Source organism: Cnephaeus nilssonii (assembly GCF_951640355.1).
Source record: "Cnephaeus nilssonii genome assembly, chromosome: 21".
In the NCBI taxonomy this organism is placed as follows: domain Eukaryota; kingdom Metazoa; phylum Chordata; class Mammalia; order Chiroptera; family Vespertilionidae; genus Cnephaeus; species Cnephaeus nilssonii.
The window spans coordinates 13084498-13107558 of NC_137092.1; the positions used below are offsets into that span (position 1 = coordinate 13084498).

Genomic DNA, 23061 nt, shown 5'->3' on the forward strand with positions numbered 1-23061 from the left:
ATTTTCCTCCAAAGTCCAGGCAAGTGAACTGGGGGGAGCATTTCCTTTGGAAATCCCATTTTCCTCACCCCCACCAGAACGTATATTCTTTAGGAACCTGCCTCTGGAGCTCATTATTCTTTATTTCCTATTTTAAAAATAATACATGCTTTTATTTATTTATTTATTTGCAGGCCCAGACGAACTTGATTAGGAAAGAAGCCCAGGCGGGGGTTAGGCTGAGCCCATGACGTGCCCCACACCCCAACCAATGGAGAGGCCCCGAGAGGGGGAGGGCGGAAGTGACGAGCCGTATCCCTCCGCGGGGCGAGAGGGTCGGTGGGGGGAGTCGGCGTCTCTCTCCCCCGCGCCAGCTCCTGTACACGGAGCCGCATTCCTTGGCCCTCCCACCCCCTCCCTCGGGGCCCCCCCCGCCCCCCTCGGGGAAAAAAAATCCATCCCAAATCACTCGAACACGAGGGAGGTTTCCTCGCACCCTCAGGGAGACGAGCCTTCCGCGGTTCCCTCTCCTCCGTCTCCCCCCAAGCCCCCGTCCCCTCCCCTGCTCCCACCCCCTGCTCCCGGCGCCGAGTGCAGGTCCCTTTAAGGCGACGGCGCCTTCTCCGGGTCAGACTACCGGCGGCGACGACCACGGGAGGTGAGTGAGCGAGCCTTCTCTCTCCCCACCCCCTTCTCCCGGGGGTTCCGTTATCTTTTCGTTCGGCGAGGCGTTCGGAGGCGAGACAATGAGAGGGGGGATGGGGCGGGTACGCAGGGTGGAGGCGGGGGGCCCGGTGGCGCGCGCCCCCGCCCCCCCCGCGAGAGTGGCGAGTGGCGGCGCGGCCCGCGGCGGCGGCGGCTGGCGTGGGGCGCGGCGCGCGAGCGCGACTGTGAGTGCGTGCGACCCGCCGGAGCCGCGCGGCGGCCGGGCCGGGAGGCCCCTGCCTGCCTGCCGGCGCCCCCGCCCCCCGGCGGCCGCCGTGGCGCGCGCGCGCGCACTCGGGCCCCACGGCCCCGCACCCCCGACGTCCACACGCACGCCCCGGCGCGAGGCGTCTCGGAGGAGTGGGCGGCGCGGGTGCGGGCAGCGGCCCGCCGGGGAAGGGGCGGGGGTGCGGGCGGCGGCGAGACCGGCGGGAGGGGCGGGCGGGGCGGGCGTGGGGCCGGGGGGCGAGGCTGCGCCGGGGAGGCGGGAGGGCGGGGTGACGTCCCCGGGGTGGGGGGTGCTGGGCCTGCTCCGCTCCCCTCGCTCCGGGGAAGGAGCGGGGCGCTCTCTTGGAGGAGGAGGAGGAGGGATGGCTCGGCCTCTCCCTGGGTTATGTAATGCCCACTTGGTCCAGGAGCGCATCCCGAGCCTCCGGGCTCTGCAGTCAGTTGATCACGCCTCCTCCCTCGGCCCCACAGTTTTTTGGGGGATGGCGCCGTGACTTATGAAAAATGGGATGGGGCGGAAAAATATTTCCTGGTGATTCTATTCCGCCGCGGTGGGCGCCATGTTTATCCCAGGGACTATTTTCTCTGGATCCTTAGCACCCACTCTGAAAAGGAGTGATTTCGTAGATGCACCTGCTTTCCCTCCTTTTCTGGGAGTTTTCCTGATTGCTTCTCCCGTTAGACGCGGGATTCCCTCCCACTCCCTGGGCGTTTCTCTGCTCGCTAGTCCTGGACCTTCTTAGCTCAAAAAGGTAGAGCTGAAAAGAGCCCCGTCTCCTTTTGGAGATGGGGATTGAGGTACAGTCGCCCAGTCTCAGCCCTCTTGCTGCAGACTGTAGCCCAGCTCTCTACGTTCTTGTTTTGACGCCTTCCACCGCAGCTCAAAACCCACATGTCAGCTCTGATGGGCTTGTATCTCACACTAAACTGGAGAAATGAACCGGATGGCAGAGGAGCAGGGAAGGCCGCTTCCCGGTAATCGACATTGAATTTTGCGACCCCCCTCTCCCCCTTGCTCTTGGGACTGGGCATTGGCCTCTGAATTTGATCCACTTAGCACAGTTCTTGGAGTTCATAAAAAGTAACTTGGAAATTGCTAAAAGTGCAATTTGGTAGGGTCTCATCCCCAAGTCTGATGGCGAGGGATGTGTCATCTCGACATTTTTCACTGCTGTCCTCAGTTGAGGCTGATGAAGGTAACTTCCACATTGAGAATTGTTGGTCCAGCATGAAGGTGCTCAAAATAAAACCTTAAAACAAAATTGCAATCTGTGTCCTTGGTTTCCTGCTCCTTTCCTGTGTTGGTGTGTGTCTCAAACTAAATGAACTAACAGAATGAAGACTCTTGGGGCGAACAGAGTTTTGTTGGTGTTTTCACCCCACCTTGAACCAATGGTATAATCTAGGAAAGCAGTTCAGAAAGAATGATCCACTGATACATGGGGATCTCCTCAGACCCTTGAGGAGAGAGCCAGGAGGTTATAACTATTTCCAAAATAACACTAAGATGCTGTTTATCTTCTTCACTGACATTTGCACTCATGCTCCAAGAGCAAGGATGGGTAAAACGACTGTTGGTGTTTTAGCATAAAGCAAAGAAGTTGAGTGAAACTCTACAATCCTTACTTGAGAATGTCTTTGATGAAGCAATAAAAATGCTTAAATCTCAGACCTTGAGACCTAGGGAGTATCAACGCTAAGTGAAATAAGTCAGTCAGAGAAAGACAAAGCGATCTGAAGCCTGGGGTTGATTCACTCATGTGGAATCTAATTAACAAAATAAACTGATGAATGGAGTCGATCCAGAGACATGGAAGCATGAAACAGTGCGGAATCTTGGAGGGAAGTAGGGGATAGGTGGGTGGGTGGGAAGTAATCAACCAAAGAACTTGTATGCATATATGTATAACCCATGGACACAGTAGGGTGGTGAAGGCCTGGGGCAGGCTGGAGGGGGTCAATGGGAGGAAAAGGGGGACTTATGTAATACTCTCAACAATAAAGATTAAAAAAATATATATCAGCCCTTGAGTTCAAGTCTTTTTTAATTTTTCAGTATCTGTGACCAAATGGGAAGTATGCTTAAAGTACTTACGCTGCCTAACAAGGTCTGATCCATGTCATAAGGAAAAGTACTTGTGAGATTGAGTTGAAACAAACAAACAGCATTGTTTGTTTCATGGAACAGCATTTTTACTTGAAAGAATGACTGACAGATTCGTGTTTTACACTTGAGTGTTTGGTGGATGTTTTCTTGAATGAAGTGAGCTTGTCACTTAGAGGGCAACAGTTGACATCATTTGTTACCAGTGATAAAAATTTGAGAGTGAAATTAGAATTCTCAAATGTCGACATCTTGCCCAGCTGGTGTGGCTCAGTGGTTGAGTGTTGACCTATGAACCAGGAAGTCATGGTTCAGTTTCCTATCAGGACACATATCCAAGTTTCGTGCTTGCACCCAATTAGGGGGCATGTAGGAGGGCTGTTTACTAACTGTAACCATGTGTGAGTTACTTAATCTCACTAAACTTCCGTTTTGACCTCATCTGTAAAATGTAGTTACTTAGGACAAAAAATTGTGAGAATCACAGAGATAATGAATGTAAAGTGCATAATAATACCTGGCTATGTCACAGTAAAATAAAACATATTTCCAGATAATGTTGTGTCTTTATTCTCCATATGTTTTTGTTGAAGGTGGAGACCTCTGATTTAAATTACAAACCCTAGAGCTGGTTGGTGCTTTGTCATATTAATATGGTACGACTTTGATAGATTCTTTGGCATTCTGGTTTGTGATATTAAGGCATAGCCACAAAAACATTTTTACATGTAACTCTGGGGAGGAGAGGGGGAGGGAAATAGACTAATGTTTTGCTAGTATTTAACAGAGTTAAATGCAGTTGAGGGGCTAAAAATGGAATTTAGACCACATACAACTGTCCGTGAAGAAAAACTTTTATTGGGAGAGGGACTCCTGAGTATTAAACCCTTTGAAAATAGGGAACTTATTGCTTACTTTAGTTGTTTTAGTAAACAGCATATAACTTAATATTTGGGTGCTTATTGATAGGAGATTTGTTGTCACAAAAGTGGAAAATATTTTGTGTTTGGGAATAGTAGATTATTAAAACTATTTAAGAATCTATTGTGAATACTACACGTAACAGATCCTTTGAGGGATAAAATGGGCTATGCAAAGGATTGGATAAATAAAAGCTTATTACAGGTTTAACAATAATTCATTTTATAGCCATATTAAGGAGTCAGCCCTGTAGGTTTTCTGTAGTGAATCCTTTTTAAAGCTCCACATTGAGGTAACTTGTTTATTTCTCACCCTACAGGAAGAGAGTGATGTTCTTAAATTTTTTGTTTATTAAAACATTTTTCCTGTTCCAAGTGTTCTTTGTATATTGATTTATGAGCTAGTATGTACTAGCATTGAATTGAAAATTTAGATTCTGAATTCTTTGTTCCTGGAATTGACTTTACAGCTATGAAAGAGACAGACAAATTAAAGGAATTTGAAGTTTCAGAACCAAATCTGTCTGGGGAGCTTTGGTAGAAAACAGGTGTTTTCCTAATCTTATTTGAGATGAAGATAGGTAAACATTTGCTGTCCGTTAAATATCTCAAAGGTAGACTGACAGGTATATCTGCAGGATCCTTTTTGCTGCTTTTAAATAACTTCATTTATAAAGAGGCTCATTGTACCTTGCCTTTTCAATTATATAGGCTTTTACTGATTAGTTGATTATATAGGACCTGAATGTAAAATAGACTACCATATATGCCAGCATTTAAGACATAATTTACTCCTCCCTAGAAAGGTCTGTACCTGGTAAACCCACATTATGGATGGAAGGATGAATGCCAAATACTTAACACGTTAAGTGCCAAGCCTGTTTTGTCTTCTTTCTGTTTAGCCCACGATATCCAATTTCACCTATATGCTGGCGGCTGGAGACTTACGTGGTCCGGTCGGAAAGTATAGTGTCAATCACCGGTGACTGACATGGTGCTTAATGTGTTAAAAGACTGCAGGAGTTGCTAATAGTCCTATGTGAGCTGCAGTGTTGAGTAAAGCTTACCTAGTGCACAAAAATCATGTTGCTAGTACAATCTCTATAAGCCTAAGCCTAAGCGACCATTACAACGGGATGACCGGTCGCTATGACTCGCATTGACCACCAGGGGATAGACGCTCAGCACAGGAGCTGCCCGCAGGCCCTGATTGCCGATCAGCGCCGGGCCCCTGGGCTGGGACGGGGAACTGGGGGTGGGTGGCAGCGGACGCAGGCAGCTAGGGAAGGAGGAGGCAGGAAACCTGATTGGCCCTGATTGCCAGCCAGGCCTAGGGACCCCATTCGTGCACGAATTTTGTGCACCTGGCCTCTAGTCTATATATATATAAAAGCCTAATATGCTAATTGTCCAACTGTTCGATGGTCACTATGATGCACACTGACCCCTAGGGAGCAGACGCTCTAACCAGTAGGTTAGCTTGCTGCTGGGGTCCGGCCGATTGGGACTGGGCGAGACAGGCCAGGCATGCCCTGGAGCCAACCTCCCGCAGTCCCTCCCTGGCCTCTAAAATTTCTTCTAATTAATTTCCTTTCAATATGCATGAATCTGTGCACCGGGCCTCTAGTTGTTACTATAAAATACAGAAACCGTATATGTTACCAAGATGTCGAATAATGAATGGCCCTAGCCGGTTTGGCTCAGTGGATAGAGTGTTGGGCTAAATGGTTGCGGGTATGATTCCAGTCAAGGGCTTGCACCTCGGTTGCAGGCTCAATCCCCAGCCCTGGTCAGGGCACGTGCTGGAGGCAACCAATTGATGTGTCTTTCTCACATCGATGTTTCTCTCCCTCTGTCTCTCCCTCTCCTTTCTACTCTAAGAATCAATGGAAAAATATTGTTGGGTGATGATTAACAACAAAAAAGATGGGGAATAATGAATTGGGTTAATGGAACATGGCAATGTTCATCTCATTTTACACTACCTCTGACAAACCTTAGATTAATTTCTTTTTTCTAATGTTAATTATTGTGCTATATCTTAAGAAATGTGCATGCAATCTGTATGAAAATTGCTTCTAGAAATAAGAACAGGTTAACAGAAAATTTAACCAACAAAGCTACCAGTTTGACATAGTAAATGGCAAAAAGATGACAAACTATTTTATCTAATAAAGAGGGAATATGCTAATTGACCCTCACACTGTTGCAAATATTGCGGTGCCCACAGCCAATAAGGGGAAATATGCTAATTGACTGTCCCGCCCTCAAAGATGGCAGTGCCCACAGACAATAAGGAGGGAATATGCTAATTGACTGCCCCCCCCCCTCGAAGATGGTGGCGCCCACAACCACAGGATGGTGGTGCCCAGTCCCCTCAGCACCTGCCTCCGGGGTCCCCTAGTCCCCTCGGCCGCCCAGGGCAGGCCCGAGGCACAGGCAAGCCTCGGATGGCGGCTGCCCGGTCGCCCAGGGCCAGCTGAGGCTTGTGCTGCTGGCAGTGGCAGCAGCAGAGGTGTGATGGGGCATTGCCTTCCCCTGATCACCGGGTCACCTCCTGCCCCTGAGGGCTCCCGCACTGTGAGAGCGGGCAGGCCGGGCTGAGGGACCCCCCATCCAGTGCATGAATTTTCATGCATCGGGCCTCTAGTTGTAGTATAAAATATCACAACCAAAATATGAGTTAGGTAGTTTTTCTCCCCAGCTTTTTTTTTTTCCACTTCAGAGGTACAGTTGACAAATTTTAAGATATTTAAAGTATACATCATGGTGATTTCATATACATTGTGAAAGGATCCCCCATCTAGTCAATATGTCCATCACCTCACTTATTTATTTATTTATTTATTTATTTGGGAACATTTTAAGTTCTACTCACTTAGCAAGTTTCAGATATATGATACAGTGTTATCAACTATAGTCACCGTATTATACATTAAATTCACAGACCTTTTCATCTGATCCCTCAGCTTTTTACCAATAAAATTCCATGTATGTACAAAAGGTAAAAATACTATAAGGAGTACCTACACTACCTAACATTAACAAAACATTTTTTATTTATTGATGTGTGTTTTTATGAGAGAGAGAGAGAGAAACATTGATTTGTTGTTTCACTTATTTAAACATTCATTAGTTGTTTCTTATATGTGCTCTGCTGGGGATGATCAAACCCACAATTGTTTTTTAAGAGAGGGGGGAAGGGAAGGGAAGGGAATGCAGGGGTGGGGGCTAAGAGGGGGGGAGAAACATTGATTGGCTACCTCCCATACATGCCCCTACCAGGGCAGGGATTGAGCCTGCAATCGAGGTACTTGCCCTTGACTGGGAACCAAACCTAAGATCCTTCAGTCCACAGTCTGATCCACAGGCTAAGGCTCTATCCACTGAGCCAAACCACTGGGACCAAACCCACAATTTTGCCATATCGGATGATGTTCTAACCAACTGAGCTTCCCAACCAGGGTCTAGTCAGTGGTTCTCAACCTTTCTAATGCCGCAACCCTTTAATACGGTTCATGTTGTGGTGACCCCCAACCATAAAATTATTTTTGTTGCTACTTCATAACTGTAATATCTGTGTTTTCCGATGGTCTTAGGCTCTACAGCAGCGGTTCTCAACCTGTGGGTCACGATTAAAGGGTCGCAGCATGAGAAAGGTTGAGAACAATCACTGGTCTAGATGCAACAATTTTTAACATATTGGCATATTTGATGTCTCTTTAAAAATGCCAGAATGTCTGTATATTTGCTGAACCAGTTGATAGTCACAGCCATAACACTTGCATTAAATATTTCATGTATCCTCTATATAATGCTAATTCCATTATCCTTTCTAAAAAATCCCCAAATGGCATCTAGTAACTTCAGGCATACCTTGGAGATAATGTGGGTTGGGTTCCAGACTATCACAATAAAGCAAGTCACACATATTTTTGGTTTCTCAGTGCATATAAAAGCTTTGTTTACAGTATGCTGTGATCTGTTATAAACAGTACAATAGCATTATGTCTAAAAACACAATGTGCAGCAGACCTTAATTAAAAATACTTTCTTGCTTAAAAATGCTAACCATCATCTGAGACTGTTAGAAAATGGTGCCGATAGACTTGCTCAACACAGGGTTGCCATAAGCCTTCTACTTGTAGAAAATGCAGTTATCGGTGAGGCGCCATAAAACAAGGTATGCCTGTATTCGATGCTCAGCTGCTCCATTTGTCTCAAAATGTTCTGTGTAGTTTTTTTATGAACCAGAATCCAGTAAAGCAGGCGTCCTCAAACTACGGCCCGCGGGCCACATGCGGGTGTTTTTTGCCGTGTTTTTTTTTTACTTCAAAATAAGATATGTGCAGTGTGCATAGGAATTTGTTCATAGTTTTTTTTAAACTATAGTCCGGCCCTCCAACAGTCTGAGGGACAGTGAACTGGCCCCCTGTTTAAAAAGTTTGAGGACCCCTGCAGTAAAGGTTCACGTGTTGCATTTATGTCTCGTTTCTTTTCATCAACTTTGGTCTTCTCACTCTGTGTGTGTATGTGGCATTGACATTTTAAAGGAGACCATGTCATATATAATATTTCATATTCTGCATTTGCCTGATTATTTCCTTATAGAAGGTCTCAACTTTCTGGATTTATCTCATTATTTCTTTGTGGTGCTACTTATTCCTCTATTGCTGTTATTTTCTATAAATTGGAGGTTACATTTAAATGCTCGCTTTTGACATATGTAATACTTTCTACAATAAAGGTTTTAAAACATGCTTGCTTTAGATGGCCAGCCTGGCTCAGTGGTTGAACGTCGACCTATACACCAGGAGTTCATGGTTCAATTCCAGGTCACATAGCCAGGTTGCGGGCTCAATCCCCAGTGGAGGGCATGCAGGAGGTAGCCAATCAGTGATTCTCTCTCTTCATTGTTTCTATCTCTCTCTCTCTCTCTCTCTCCCTTCCTCTCTGAAATTAAAAAAGTGTGTGTGTGTGTGTGTGTGTGTGTGTGTGTATACACACACACACACCACACACTACCTAATAAAAAGAGTAATATGCAAATTGACCCTAACTCTGCTATACCCACAAGCCACGCCCACCCGCCAATCAGGAGCAAATATGCAAATAAACCCAACCAAGATGACTACAGCCACAGAGAACAGGAGGGAGGCTTGGGTTTCCCTGGTAACAAAGGAAGCCAAGCTTTCCACGTGCCATTGCAGGCCTAAGCCTCCACTCAAGGTTACAAAGTTTCAATTATAGAAGGTAAACAAATCCAAACAGACATGGCGGCAGCCACTGAGCTGGAAAGAGCAGGAGGCTTGGGTTTTCCCCGGCAATGGAGGAAGCAAAGCTTCTGCAGCCCTGGCTGGCCTAGGCCTCTGCTCCAGGCTACAAAGTTTCAATTATAGAAGAACACAAACCCCAAAAGAAATGGCTGCCAGCCATGGAGCAAGCAGGAGGCTTGGCTCTGCTCCAGGCTACAAAGTTTCAATTGTAGAAGGTAAATAAATTCCAGATACCAGGCCTCTGCTTGGGTTGCCAGGGGGCGTGGCTGGCCTGCAAACGACCACAGGCCCTTCAATCAGGCCGCCCCACACCCCAAGGAAACCCCCACCCTGATCCGGGATACCCTTCAGGGCAAACCAGCTGGCCCCACCCGTGCACCAGGCCTCTATCCTATCTAATAAAAGAGTAATATGCAGATTGATCATCACTCCAACACACAATATGACTGCCCCCATGTGGTCAAAGATCCTGCCCCCATGTGGACACAAGATGGCCACCACAAGATGGCCTGCAAGGGAGGGCAGTTGGGGGCAATCAAGCCTGCAGAGGAGGGAAGTTGGGGGTGACCAGGCCTGCAGGGAAGGGCAGTTGGGTGGGACCCAGGCCTGCAGGGGAGAGCAGTTGTGGGTGACCAGGCCTGCAGGGGAGGGCAGTTAGGGGCAAACACACTGGCAGGGGAGCAGTTAGGCATCAATCAGGTTGGCAGGGGAGTGGTTAGGGGGTGATCAGGATGGCAGGCAGAAGTGGTTAGGGGCAATCAGGAAGGCAGGTAGGCGAGCAGTTGGGAGCCAGCAGTCCTGGATTGTGAGAGGGATGTCCGACTGCCTGTTTAGGCCTGATCCCACCAGGATTGGGCCTAAACGGGCAGTCGGACATCCCTTGAGGGATCCCAGATTGGAGAGGGTGCAGGCTGGCCTGAGGGACAACCCCCAACCCTTCCCTCCATGCACGAATTTCGTGCACCGGGCCTCTAGAGTGTGTGTGTGTGTGTGTGTCCTTTTTTTTTTTTTTTTAATATTTTATTGATTTTTTACAGAGAGGAAGGGAGAGGGATAGAGAGTTAGAAACATCCATGAGAGAGAAACATTGATCAGCTGTCTCCTGCACACCCCCCACTGGGGATGTGCCCGCAACCAAGGCACATGCCCTTGACCGGAATCGAACCTGTGACCCTTGAGTCCGCAGGCAGACGCTCTATCCACTGAGCCAAACCGGTTTCGGCCTTTTTTTTATTTTAAGAAAAAAATTTCCAGGAGAGTGTGTGTGTGTGTATAAAATTAAAATTAAGTTAGTTTGGTGTGGAAAGAGGCTAAACATGAGTAGAATGATAGTTTGGGAAGATCTGTACATTTTAGTACCACATATATAGTAATTCCTGTCTTTGGTCAAAAATAGTCAAAAGGTGCTGAAACTGGTTTGGCTCAGTGGATGGAGCGTCGGCCTGCGGACTGAGGGGTCCCGGGTTCGATTCCAGTCAAGGGCATGTACGTGGGTTGCGGACACATCCCCAGTGGGGGGCGTGCAGGAGGCAGCTGATCGATGTTTCTCTCTCGTCGATGTTTCTAGCTCTCTATCTCTCTCCCTTCCTCTCTGTAAAAAATCAATAAAATATATATTTTTTTAAAAATAGTCAAAAGGTGACTATATGCCATGGATCACTTGAAAGACCAAAGAGAATGATGATGTTTCTTTCTTCAGCATCTTGGTGGATATAATAAATACAGCATTTCATCATATTAATGAAGTTTTCTTTTTAATAATGACAGATGCTAAATTTGCATTTTTCATTTTTAAAGTTTGACTGAAGTATTTAGGTTGATATCTATTGTAACATGGCCCATCTTTCCAACGAAGTTAAATTTTTGTAATCTGAGCTAGAGATGTGAAATGAAAGGAATGATAATGTTCTGAGATAAGAGTATATAGGTCAGATAGCTCTATTTATTTTGAAGGAAAATTTTCTATAGATTGCTCAGCATATGTATGGAGAGTTTGCTTGCAGCTGGTCAGAGCTGAAAGAAGATTTTTAAAAAAATATATATTTATTGATTTTTTACAGGGAGGAAGGGAGAGGGATAGAGAGTTTGAAACATTGATGAGAGAGAAACATCGATCAGCTGCCTCCTGCACACCCCCTCCTAGGGATGTGCCTGCAACCAAGGTACATGTCCTTGACTGGAATCGAACCTGGGACCCTTCAGTCTGCAGGCCGACGCTCTAACCACTGAGCCAAACGGGTTAGGGCATGAAAGAAGATTCTTTAAAACCATCTATAGAGGTTATCCACATATATATTTATTCTTCTGGGTTTTATATTTATGCATTAATCATCTATTGCCTGTGGCTCTCAGAAAGTTATACAGTAAGGAACAATGTATAAAATTAATTAAGTACTGTAGTTAGGGCCATAGCTAGTGTGCCCAGTGATTGGAGCACCAGCCTGTGCACTGAAGGGTGCCAGGTTTAATTCCTGGTCAAGGGCACAAACCTGGGTTGCAGGGGATGCATTCGCAAGGCAACCAATCGATGTGTCTGTCTCATTCTCTCTCCCCCTCCCTCTCTCCCTCCCTCCCTCCCTCCCTCCCTCCCTCCCTCCCCCTCTCCCTCTCCCTCCCTCCCTCCCTCCCTCCCCCTCTCCCTCCCCCTCCCCCTCCCCCTCCCCCCCCCTCTCTCTCTCCACCCCCACACACACCTACCTACACTCTCTAAAAATCAGTGGAAAAAAATATCCTGAGGTGAGGATTAACAAAACAAACAAAAGTAGTTAGGGGGGCAAGTTTAGAGTGTTACCTTTTTCAGTGGAATTAGACTGGAAAATACAGCTGTGTATAGTCTTGGCTCAAAGAATGACTGATATGGACTTGGTTTCTTTTTAATTCAATTTATGGCTAGCATTGTCTTTAATATATGTAAATTAAATATGAAACTAATAAAATTTAAGTTGGTATCTTAGATCTTTTTCTTTTCTTGCTCATTCCTTTTCCCCATTGTGGTTTTGGGGAAACAATTAAAAAGAATATTAGACTACTTAGAAGCAAATTAATAAGCACTTTACCCATTAAAACTGGGCACTTGGCTGTAGCTAGTTAACTCACTGAGGCATTGCCTGGATTTTTAAAAATTTCAAGAGAATAGTGCCATCTTGTTGGGCATCTCGCAAACTAATGCTATCATACTGTATGGACCTCACTACTTAACTCAGGTTGGTGCTTTTGCTTTGTTTTGTTTTTGGCTTGGTGGTGTGGTGAAAATTTTACTGAGATACTAAGGGCTTGAGAACCTTTACATTAAAGGCTTTGTTTGAACATTGAGCAGTAATGCTACTCCCATTCCAAGTCAAAGAAATTGACCTTTAGTCAACTAATATTGGAGGGCAGATAGCAATAGCTCTTTGTTTACATTGCAAAGATGTACTATTAGACTTTGTTTTTAAAAGAAGCACATAGCTGATGCCTGGCCCGCATGGCTCAGTGGTTGAGTGTCGACCTATGAACCAGGAGGTCACAGTTCAAATCCTAGTCAGGGCACATGCCCGGGTTGTGGGCTCAATCCCCAATAGGGCATGTGTAGGAGGCAGTCGACCAATGATTCTCTCTCATCATTGATGTTTCTATCTCTCCCTCTCCCTTCCTCCCTGGAATCTATAAAAATATATTTACAAAAAAAGAAAATTAAAATGAAGCACGTAGCTGACTTCAAAACTATGGGGGAGTACTAAACAGTAGTAGGGCTGGGACTAGTGTGAGACAAATGAGATTCTCCTCTTGGGTGCAAAATTTAAGAGGTTGCAAAAAGGCTCAGTAATGAAGAAAATAGTATTTAATGTATAATAACTTTGGACCCTTGGAAGTAGGGGAGGTTAGAGGACATGGTAGAGAGTAGTACAAGGGGATAGGTTACCAATGGATTCAACAATCAGATTCAGTGTTTTGTATAAAACACTTTATCTCCAGTCTGGGGTCAATATCTTATTTGATTTTTTATTTATTTATTTTTTTGTAGCATGGCGGACACCGACCTGTTTATGGAATGTGAGGAGGAGGAGCTGGAGCCATGGCAGAAAATCAGTGATGTCATTGAGGATTCTGTAGTTGAAGATTATAATTCAGTGGATAAAACTACTACAGGTAACAGAAACGCTTTGATCTTACATTAAGTTGTCTTAATTGAAGGACATTTTTGTTAAGAAAGTGTGAGGTAGGGAAGGACTTTTAATAATCCACGGACGCTTCCTTGTGGCACTGGTGCTGCCTTTATTTTCCAGTGTCTAATTTGTATGTGCCTCCGTTTCCTCATACATAAAGTTAGACACACTGTACTTAATTCATTAAAAACATTGAGAGTTGTATTAACCAATATTTACCAAACATCTAGCAATCCTCTTACCAAATGATGTATAAACAAGAATGCAAAGTTAATGATGTATGTCAGTGCCCATTTATGCATGCAGTCCAAAAACAAGTTCACATAGTCTTGGCTTTTTTATTTTTTTTCTTTTACTTGAATTCAGTTTCACTTGTGAGCTGAGTAGAATTTGCTTTGTATCTGCCTTCAAGGACAGTTTACAAACTTGGGCTTATTGGCTTCTCTTTCAAAAAGGTGATGTTGCAGGGTCAAGTTTTAGCCCTGAATTCAGAAAGTGGGTCGTCGTCCTCCCCGCTCCTCCTCGGCCAAATTGTGCCCGTTGCTCTCTTTATTTTTATCTTCCTTGCCTTGGGAGCTGAAGATAGCATTGATTTGGGCTGAAACAGGACACAGTTTAGCATCTTGTGGATGACTTACTATGCATGGTTATGAATACTGGTTGTGGTGCTAATAAAGCTTTGCGTCCTAGAGGTTTGCTTGACCTGTATAAGCAGCACATTAAAATCCCGGTTCAGTGAGCTTGTGATTTAACTTCATCAATTAGGAAATGAGACACAGAAAAGGCGGCATTGTGTGTAATTGGTGGAGTGAGGGACAAATCTACTAAATAGATCAACAGTTGGATTTACCAATAATGCAGGAGAACTTTTGGGCATAGACACCTGCAATAAGATGAAGGGGGAAGATTAGAACAGTATCCTTTAGTGTCACCTGTCCCTGCCTTCAAGTGACTGTGCCTCCCCTTCCCCGCAGTTTCTGTGAGCCAGCAGCCAGTCTCAGCTCCAGTGCCCATCGCTGCCCATGCTTCTGTTCCTGGGCACCTCTCTACATCCACCACCGTCAGTAGCAGCGGGGCACAGAACAGCGACAGTACAAAGAAGACTCTTGTCACATTAATTGCCAACAACAATGGTAAGTGGGATTATTGGGAAATTCTTCCTGGGTTAGAGGGAAGAGAGAATTTAAAAAGTCTTAGGAACAGCTAGCTGTACCTGTTTAGCTTTAGGTACTGACGTGGTGGTTAGTTGGAGAGTGAATGTAGTCATGATTTTCTGTTGGGCAGGTGATTCAGTAGGTGGTGCTGTTCCTTCTGAGTTAGTGCTGAATTGGTGATGGTGTTTCAAGTCCGAGTGCAGCGGATTCTTGCTGCTAAAAATTTCTAGGAGAGAAAATGTAAACCCCAAATTTGTAACTGTTGAAAAGATCTGGGTTGAGTTTTTGTTGTTGTTATGGTTTGATGGTTTGTTGTTTTTTAATGTGAAGAGTCCCACTAGTTGGTTAAGAGTCCTCCCAGAGCAGATTTGTTTTGTCTGGTAGATTCATTTGGTTTTTGGGTCCTAGATATGGGAAATAGGAAGGGCTGTTGTCTACCTGAAGGAAATGGTGAAAGAGTAGTGTTTTTAGTATATTTATTAACTAGAGAGACTATATAGTGTTGGTTTTTATTTCATTTCTGATAGCTATTTCTACACTCTGAAGATGAGTTATTGGCAAGTTATAGCTCAAGATTAAAAACTAGAATAAGCATCTTCATAGAATCATTGCATTGCTGCAAAGGACTTTATGCTTTTTATTTTTTATTGTTTGAAGTATTACATATGTCTCCTTTATTCCCCCATCGACCCCTCCCTGGCCACTCCCACCCCCCAGGACAAGCCCCCACCACCCTAGTGTCCGTATCCATTGGTTATGCTAATATGCAAGGATTTTATTCTTAATTATTTTGTTTTATTTAAAAATAAAATAACTTTATTCATACAAGAATAATATGTGAATTATAGAAAAAGTAGGCTGAAAAAAATAAAGGAAGAAATATTTTAAAACTATAATCCCACTTTCTGGATATAACAATTTGTAACTCTTTTTCTGTATATATATGTACTTTTTGTATACTTCCATATGCTACATATAGTGATTTACTTTTTTACAAAAATGGAACATACAGACTATATTACTCTTTGCCTGCTTTTTTTTTCTTCAATATGTAATAAATGTCTTCTCATTTTACTAAATATTTATCTGACTATTTTATCTAAATATTTTTGATGACTATTTTCCTTTACTTGGTTAACTGTTACTAACAATAGGTTGTAAGAGGATATATTGTTCTTTTAAAGATCTATTGTGAACATTTCTGTCTTTCTATTCTCACATCGTTAGTTCTGAGAATACAGAACTAAATGTCAAAGATCATCACAATTTTAAGGATTTTGGTCAATTCTTTTTCCTGGGTTGAAAATGTTATGTCAGTTTATATTTCCATTAGAAGTGCATATAGCATTCTTACTTTTGGATATAACCATTTATTTCCCTAATGTTTATTACAGTTCCAATTTTTTGTGATTACAATGACTGTGGTGAAAATTCTCAGGCATTATATCACTCACTATATAAGCATATCTGCAGTATAAAGTGAGATTGCTACGTCAGGCATTTCAAATTTGATGGACAGTGTCAAGTTGCCCTAATTGGTGGCTTTAAAAAAGTGCCCACCAGTAGCTCTTTCCCCATATGATTGCCAACTAAGTATTATTGAACTGAAATCTTTATAATTTCCATAGGTATTTTTTCAATCTTTGGGTATTAAAAATTTATTCTTATCATGTGGAAAATCCATTGCTTTTTCCCCCAACTTATATATAGGTATTCTCAAATAAAGATGAGGAACCATTACCTAGAAAATTCTCTCATTTCTACAGATGTAGAAACCGAGGCCTATAGTCTAAATCAGCGATCGCCAACCTTTCGGACCTCACGGACCACTGGTTGGCGTCCGCTGGTCTAAATAATTTGCTTAATGTCAAATAGTTGGTAAGTGACTAAACTAGATTTGAATTATCTAGATTTCAAAGCCTGTGGCCTTTCCACTGTATTTTACTGCTTTTCTTGATTTCTCTCAACATAATTGTCCAAGTTCTGTTAGCAATCAGTTTAGCTAAATTTTACTTTAATCCGAGGTTCCAAGGCCCCTGATAAGCATCTCATAACCTAGTCTCCTTGACTCCTTGAATGGACTCCATTCTGAGCCCACCTAGGGCCTGTGTACAAAATTATAAATATACAACACATATAAATTGATTTTATTTATTTCAGAAACCTCTAGTATTATAAATAAAATAATCCAAGTTCATGGTTTTAAAAAAATGGGTATAGACTAGAAACCACAGTTACATATCTGTGTATTCTTCCAAAAACTGTTCATGCATGGATAAGCGCACATTAATAGGTCCAATTTGTCTTTCCTGCGTTCTGTACCCTTTTTATCAGATACTCTTGGAATGGTAGCATAAGTGTAGGGATTAGACATCACAATAGAGTGGATAAAAAATATTCCCTCCTAACAACCCAGTTCCCATTAGCCTTCAGTTTAATTATATTGGTATATTGTCTACTTATTACATTGTTAACATAGCAAGGAAGAATAACTGTTAAGCAATTCAATATTGTTTCACTTAGTGTACCAGGTTCTTTAGAAAGCTAAAAAAATGTTTGTTTGTTTTCCTACTCTGCACCCTCCTTTTAAACCAGTTTTAAAACCATTCTGGCTCCTAGTTATCAACAGCCACCTTCTCCAGTAATTATATTTTAAAAGACTGTCCCTTTGAGGGGCATTGATTGACCTGTATAATTTACCTGTTTCTCTTATTTTCCTTGCCCTCTCTTCATAAAGAAGCATTTACTTGACTCTTGATTTTAAGAAACATTTACATATATGTGGGAGGGAAGCCAAGGTTTGGAAGAGTAGGAGAACATTAATAGTATTTATAATGCTCTAGTCCTAAACTGGGTTGTGTTTGTTTTAACATTATACTTTATAACTTAAATATATATAATACTAGTGGCCCGATGCACAAAATTTGTGCAAGGGGCTCGGCCCTCGCAGCCCCGGCTTTGTCTGGAAGGTTGTCCAACTGTCTGGTCTAATTAGCATATTATGCTTTTATTATGATAGATTTTATGTGGATCAAATGTTAAAATATAATTAAAGATTTTTTTGTTAATCTTCACCCTAGGATATTTTTTATTTTTTTAAATATGTTTTTATTGATTTCAGAGAGAGGGAGAGAGAGACAGAAACATGAATGATGAGAGGGAATCATTGACCTTCTATTTCATAGATCGATGCACAACACTGAGCCATACTGGCCGGACTCACTGATTGCTTCTTGTATGTGCCCTGACCAGGAATCAAACTGGCAGCCTTGTATCAAGAGGACACTCTAGTCAACTGAGCTATTCAGCCAGGACAGCATTCTTTATAGCAGTAGAGTTTGTGCAGATTTTATGAGAACCATGCCTGTCCTTTGAGACTTGCAAATACTGGTTGATTTCACATAAATGCAAAACATTTCCATCATTTCCTTCCTCTATTTAGTTGGAATGTAGAGTTCAGTCATTATCTTAAGAATTTTTAGGCTTAAATAAATAACAGTTTATTTTCTTTAACCCTAGTAGTGAAAATAATAAATAGAAAATACATGATTTTGTTTAGCCAATATTTTTCAACTATAAATTGGAAAGGCAGAAAAGAGATAGATGCGGAATCTTTGGATTAAAAGAGACTTAGGCTTATGTCCATCAGTTACACTTTATGTGAACCCTTTTGTAACCTGATTCAAACAAACTCTTTAAAAAAATTACAATCATCAATTTGTAGTCTGACTTGGTATTTGATATTTAAGTGTTATATATTTAATTTTAGTATAATTGACAAATATAATTGCAACATATTTAAATGTACATCATGGTGATTAGACATACATTTGTGAAAGGATTTCCACTATCTAGTTAATTAACACATCCATCACTTTATATATTCATCTCTTGGAGGGGAATGAGTGAGAACATTTAAGTTCTACTCTAAGCAAATTTCAATTATATTTATCAACTATAGTCAGAGACTTATATTTTTTGGAGTGATAATGGTGTTGATACTCACTCTTTTTAAAGTCATCTTTTAAAGTTATTTATATATATAAAAGGCTAAGTGTCAGTCCTTCCCTCCGACTGGTAGCTATGATGCACACTGACCCCCAGGGGAAGATGCTCAACGCAGCCGAGCTGCAGTGACTTGGCAGCTGTGGTTCTCGGGTGACACGCCCGGAACCTTAGAGGAGGGAGCCCAATGCCATGGTACCTCACACGAGAATCGCCCTCTCGCATTCCGGGACTTCTCGGGGGATGTCAGAAAGCTGGTTTCAGCCCGGTCCCCGCAGGCCCGGCCAAGAGACCCCACTAGTGCACGAATCCGTGCACGGGGCCTCTAGTATAGATGTAAAAGGCTAAGTTGACTCGCACATGTGTGATACATATAAAGCTGAAGCGGGATTTTTGGACTGAAACACGTGGTTACCGGGTTCTTTGTCCGTCGGAGTCGAAGAATGAATCCACGGACGGAAGATGGTATAGCAAAGATGGAAATTTATTGAAGAACAAGTACAGATTCCCACGTGGGTAAGGGGAAAGAATTTCACAGCACAGACTCCCACGTGGGGAGAGGGAAAGAGTCCCACTGAGTTCCCTTTTTCTGTGCCTTGATATCCCTTCTGATTGTTCACTATTTCCTTAGACTGGTTACTATAGAAACTTTTGAGTTTAAAGGTTGAAACTCACGTGGGAGATGTGAGGTTTTCCTCCCCTTCTCCCTTAATGTTTTCCTATCCCCTTTAGGCCTCCTTCCTCTGAATGAGAGGCTTCCTTCTCTTTATTTTGTAAATATAGACCTTCTGCTGTTCCCAGCTCCCTCATGCTATGGAAATGTACCTGTTGCAGCTTTTCAGCTTCCCTATTCTGTGGAAATATATCTTCTGCTGCTCTGCAGCCCTGTGCTTCCTCCATGGTCCCCTTAATTTCTAAAAATTTTTAAACCTGTCTTTTTCACCCCTAAAAATTCCTGTTTCAAAATTCTCGCTGGCGCCAATCGCACGCGTGTGTTTCAATCTGTCATTGTCGATCGTAAATTTGGTTGTTTTTGTTGACATTCTGAAGCTGAAAGAAAGCCGCGTCCTCCTCGACAGAATATGTCTGAAGACCAACCACTGCCACCACGTATCTCTGAAGCTGAAAGAAGCCGGCGGCGTAGACAGAATATGTCTGAAGAGCAACGATTGGCACAGCGTATCCTTGATGCTGAAAGAATGCGACGTCGTCGACAGAACATGTCTGAAGAAGAACGGTTGGCACACCGTATCACTGCCGCTGAAAGAAAGCGAATTCGTCGACAGAATATGTCTGAAGAAGAACGGTTGGCACAGCGGATCTCTGAAGCCGAAAGAAGCCGGCAGCGTCGACAGAATATGTCTGAAGAACAACTGTTGGCACAGCGTACCTATGAAGCCGAAAGAAAGCGACGTCGTCGACAGAAAATGTATGAACAGTCGTCGACAAGTACTACCAATACTGGTAGGAACTGCCTTCGTAGCGAAAATGAAGTAAATGAGGATGCAGTTATCGAACCCAGTTGTGGTGGAATATAACACATGTGGTGTTACATGTCAATTTTTCCTATCCCTAAATTTATCCGATGAAATGGAGTTATATGTTGCTTTCTCTCCACTTCACAGAGCATGTGATATTAAAGTTCTAAGTACTTCATCACAAGGGAAGTTAGTCAAGCACTCTGAAAGTGTTTTTACTCTTAATGTGGTATACAGGGAGTTATTACAATAAGTTTAATCAATTTATCAGTCTTTGTTTTTATCAATGTTGTTTTTATATCATGTTTTTGTTTTTATATCATCTTTTTGTTGTTTTCATATGTCTTTGTTGTTATTGTTTATTTATTAATCAATTTATAATTTTCATGTACATTTTACTAATTTTCTTTCTTTTCTATATAATTTTATTGATCACTGTTAAATAAAATATTACTTTTCATTTGCTTCAATTCATGTCTTCTTGATCGGTTCTTTGTTTTTCCTTCCAAAAATGTCATATGACACCTGAGGCAATGAAGAATTTTTAAACTGCACAGCTAAGAACTTGAACATTCATTCACTTGCAGTTACCTATATGCTTACTACATGCAGTAGGGCTCCTGGGGGCTTAGTCATCCTGTTATAAGTTTTCGGAAAACATTCATCATAACCTTTATTCATCTTCAACTCATAGGCTCTGTTGCATCTGGGAAAACCTGGTGACACGCCCGCGGGCGCTGCACCCTGGCCACCAATAATAACCACATGGCCCATGGTAGCTCGTGCGGACTCCTCCGTCTGTTGCCGACGGAAAAGCACTAATTTTCTTTCAATTCTGACACTTCTGTTATAGAGAAAGGGTGAATAGCAATATTAAAATATTTATTCTAATTAATTTCCTTTCAATGTGCACGAATCCGTGCACCCGGCCACTAGTATTGAAATATTTATAGGTGAAATGATATGATCTAGAACTTGTTTCAGAATGATATGGGCGCTAGTAAGTGGGTGAAAGGTATAGATGAAACATGATTGGCTAATCATTGAAACTCAGTGATGGTACATGGGATTCATTATAGTGTTCCATTTTTATATATATTTTAACTTCTCCATAATCAAACATTTAAATTTAAAATATATACAGTCAGTAAGTTGCCAGTATAGTTATCATAGATGTAACTTGTTGGAATTTTTTATCTGTCAACCTCTATAATCACTACTCTGCTGGCCTAGTAACTGTCAGGGTCTAGTCCACTACTGGGCTCTCAGTTTCTCGGAGACTGGGACAAACCACTGTTGGCCCATTAATAGCCACCTATATACCCACTCTGCTGGTTTTGCTTTGTAGCTAACTGCAGTGACTCCACTTGCCAAGTTGAATATACAGTTCAGAGGAGTCCATCTTATTCTGGTGATTTGAGGTAAAAAGGTTGAGGCAATATTTTGATTTTATCTTTGATTTAGGTATATTGACTCTCCCAAATTTTCTCTGTAGTATTAGAATATTTATAAATTAGAAAATATAGTATTGAAAAATTTTTTAGCCAAATGTAGTTTATTATAGAGGACTTAAAAACATTTAAAAATTGCTTTTCTCACAAATGAAAAGGATTATAAAATATGTCAGTAACAATTAGCCCAGTTTATTAGTATGTGTTTATTAATATGTGTTCATGAATGAATCCTTGCCTTATTAAGTCAACATTCTTACTTAATATTGTTTAGTGTTTGACCAGGTCTTTTGTTTATCAGCCTTGATGACATAAAGAGAAAGAAGGCAGCCTGTCGATCTCTGTGTTTCCATACCTAAGACCATGGTTGTTCAGAAAGTCTTTTGCATTTCTGAGATTTGACTTACTAGGAAGAGATGCCATTTTTTAAAAATATATTTTTATTGATTTCAGAGAAGAAGGGAGGGGGGAGGAGAGAGAGAGAGAGCGCACAACATCAATGATGAGAGAGAATCATTGTTTGGCTGCCTCCTGCGTGCCCCACATGAGGATTAAGCCCGCAACCCAGGCATGTGCCCTTATCGGGGAATTGAACCATGCATGACCTCTTGGTTCATAAGTCGATGCTTAACCCCTGAGCCACACCGGCCGGGTGAGATGCCACTCTTGAAAGTCTCTGTACTTGCTGAGTTAATGCTTATTGATGAATATTCCTCTTATTTTAAAAAAATTAGGTAGTAGGGGCGGGCTAGAAGGGATCAATGGGGGAAAGGAGGAATATATGTAATACTTTCAACAATAAAGATTTTTTTTTTAAGTAAGATGGGTTAGCAGCAAATTACATTCTGACAAAATAGGTGTTACCTAGTTAAAATATGGTGTTCTTGTTTTTTGTTTTAAGAAAAACGTTATTTGTAAGAAAAAGAAACTTATGTTATTTTGTTTTGCTGATTTGGTATGGGGAGATTGTGTTGTCACTTAATGAGTCAAAGTGATAGACATATAGAAGTCATAATGTGTTGAGACATCCCTCGTTAAGATATATAAGGTAGATATTAGTGAACTTCCCCTGTCTACTTGTTTTTTCTGTTAGTTGTAGATTTGGGTGAAGCTTAAATTTTTGGTGAGTTTGGTGACATTAAACTTGAACTGAGTGACAGTCTTGGATATTTTGATATCTAGGATACCATTTCTTATTTAAATCACAATGTTATAAGATGTGGGTTTGTTTTCTATTACATTCATATTTTTCCCTCCCTTTTACACTTTAGCTGGCAATTCTTTGGTCCAACAAGGTGGACAGCCGCTCATCCTAACCCAGAATCCAGCCCCAGGTCTGGGCACAATGGTTAGTCAACCAGTATTGAGGCCTGTCCAGGTCATGCAGAATGCCAATCATGTGACTAGTTCTCCTGTGGCCTCACAACCAATATTCATCACTACTCAGGTGAGTAGGGACTCTGAATTCTGGGACTGGTAGAGAGGAGAGAGAGACCATGTGAACTTTTGGAGGCTCTGCCTTAGGTCTTCAGCATCATTAGAAATGGTCCTAAGTCCTGTTTTTTTACCTGGTTTTCTCATTTGCTGTTTTGTAATATAATGCTGACTTTTGTAAA

General features: G+C 42.4%; 1 protein-coding gene across 3 annotated transcripts in view; it reads left to right on the plus strand.

Moving 5' to 3' along the window:
* The first annotated feature begins 299 nt into the window (after positions 1 to 299).
* The window catches only part of POGZ (pogo transposable element derived with ZNF domain), a 43344-nt gene continuing 20582 nt past the window's right edge, over positions 300 to 23061 (plus strand). For 2 of the 3 annotated variants that reach the window (XM_079762176.1, XM_079762178.1), the window contains exons 1-4: positions 301 to 637; positions 13216 to 13340; positions 14332 to 14490; positions 22717 to 22892. In XM_079762176.1, the coding sequence (XP_079618302.1) occupies positions 13217 to 13340; positions 14332 to 14490; positions 22717 to 22892 (459 nt within the window). In that variant the 5' untranslated portion in view covers positions 301 to 637; position 13216. Of the gene's footprint in view, positions 638 to 13215; positions 13341 to 14331; positions 14491 to 22716; positions 22893 to 23061 lie in introns of all 3 variants that reach the window. The other variant, XM_079762177.1, reaches the window with a different exon arrangement.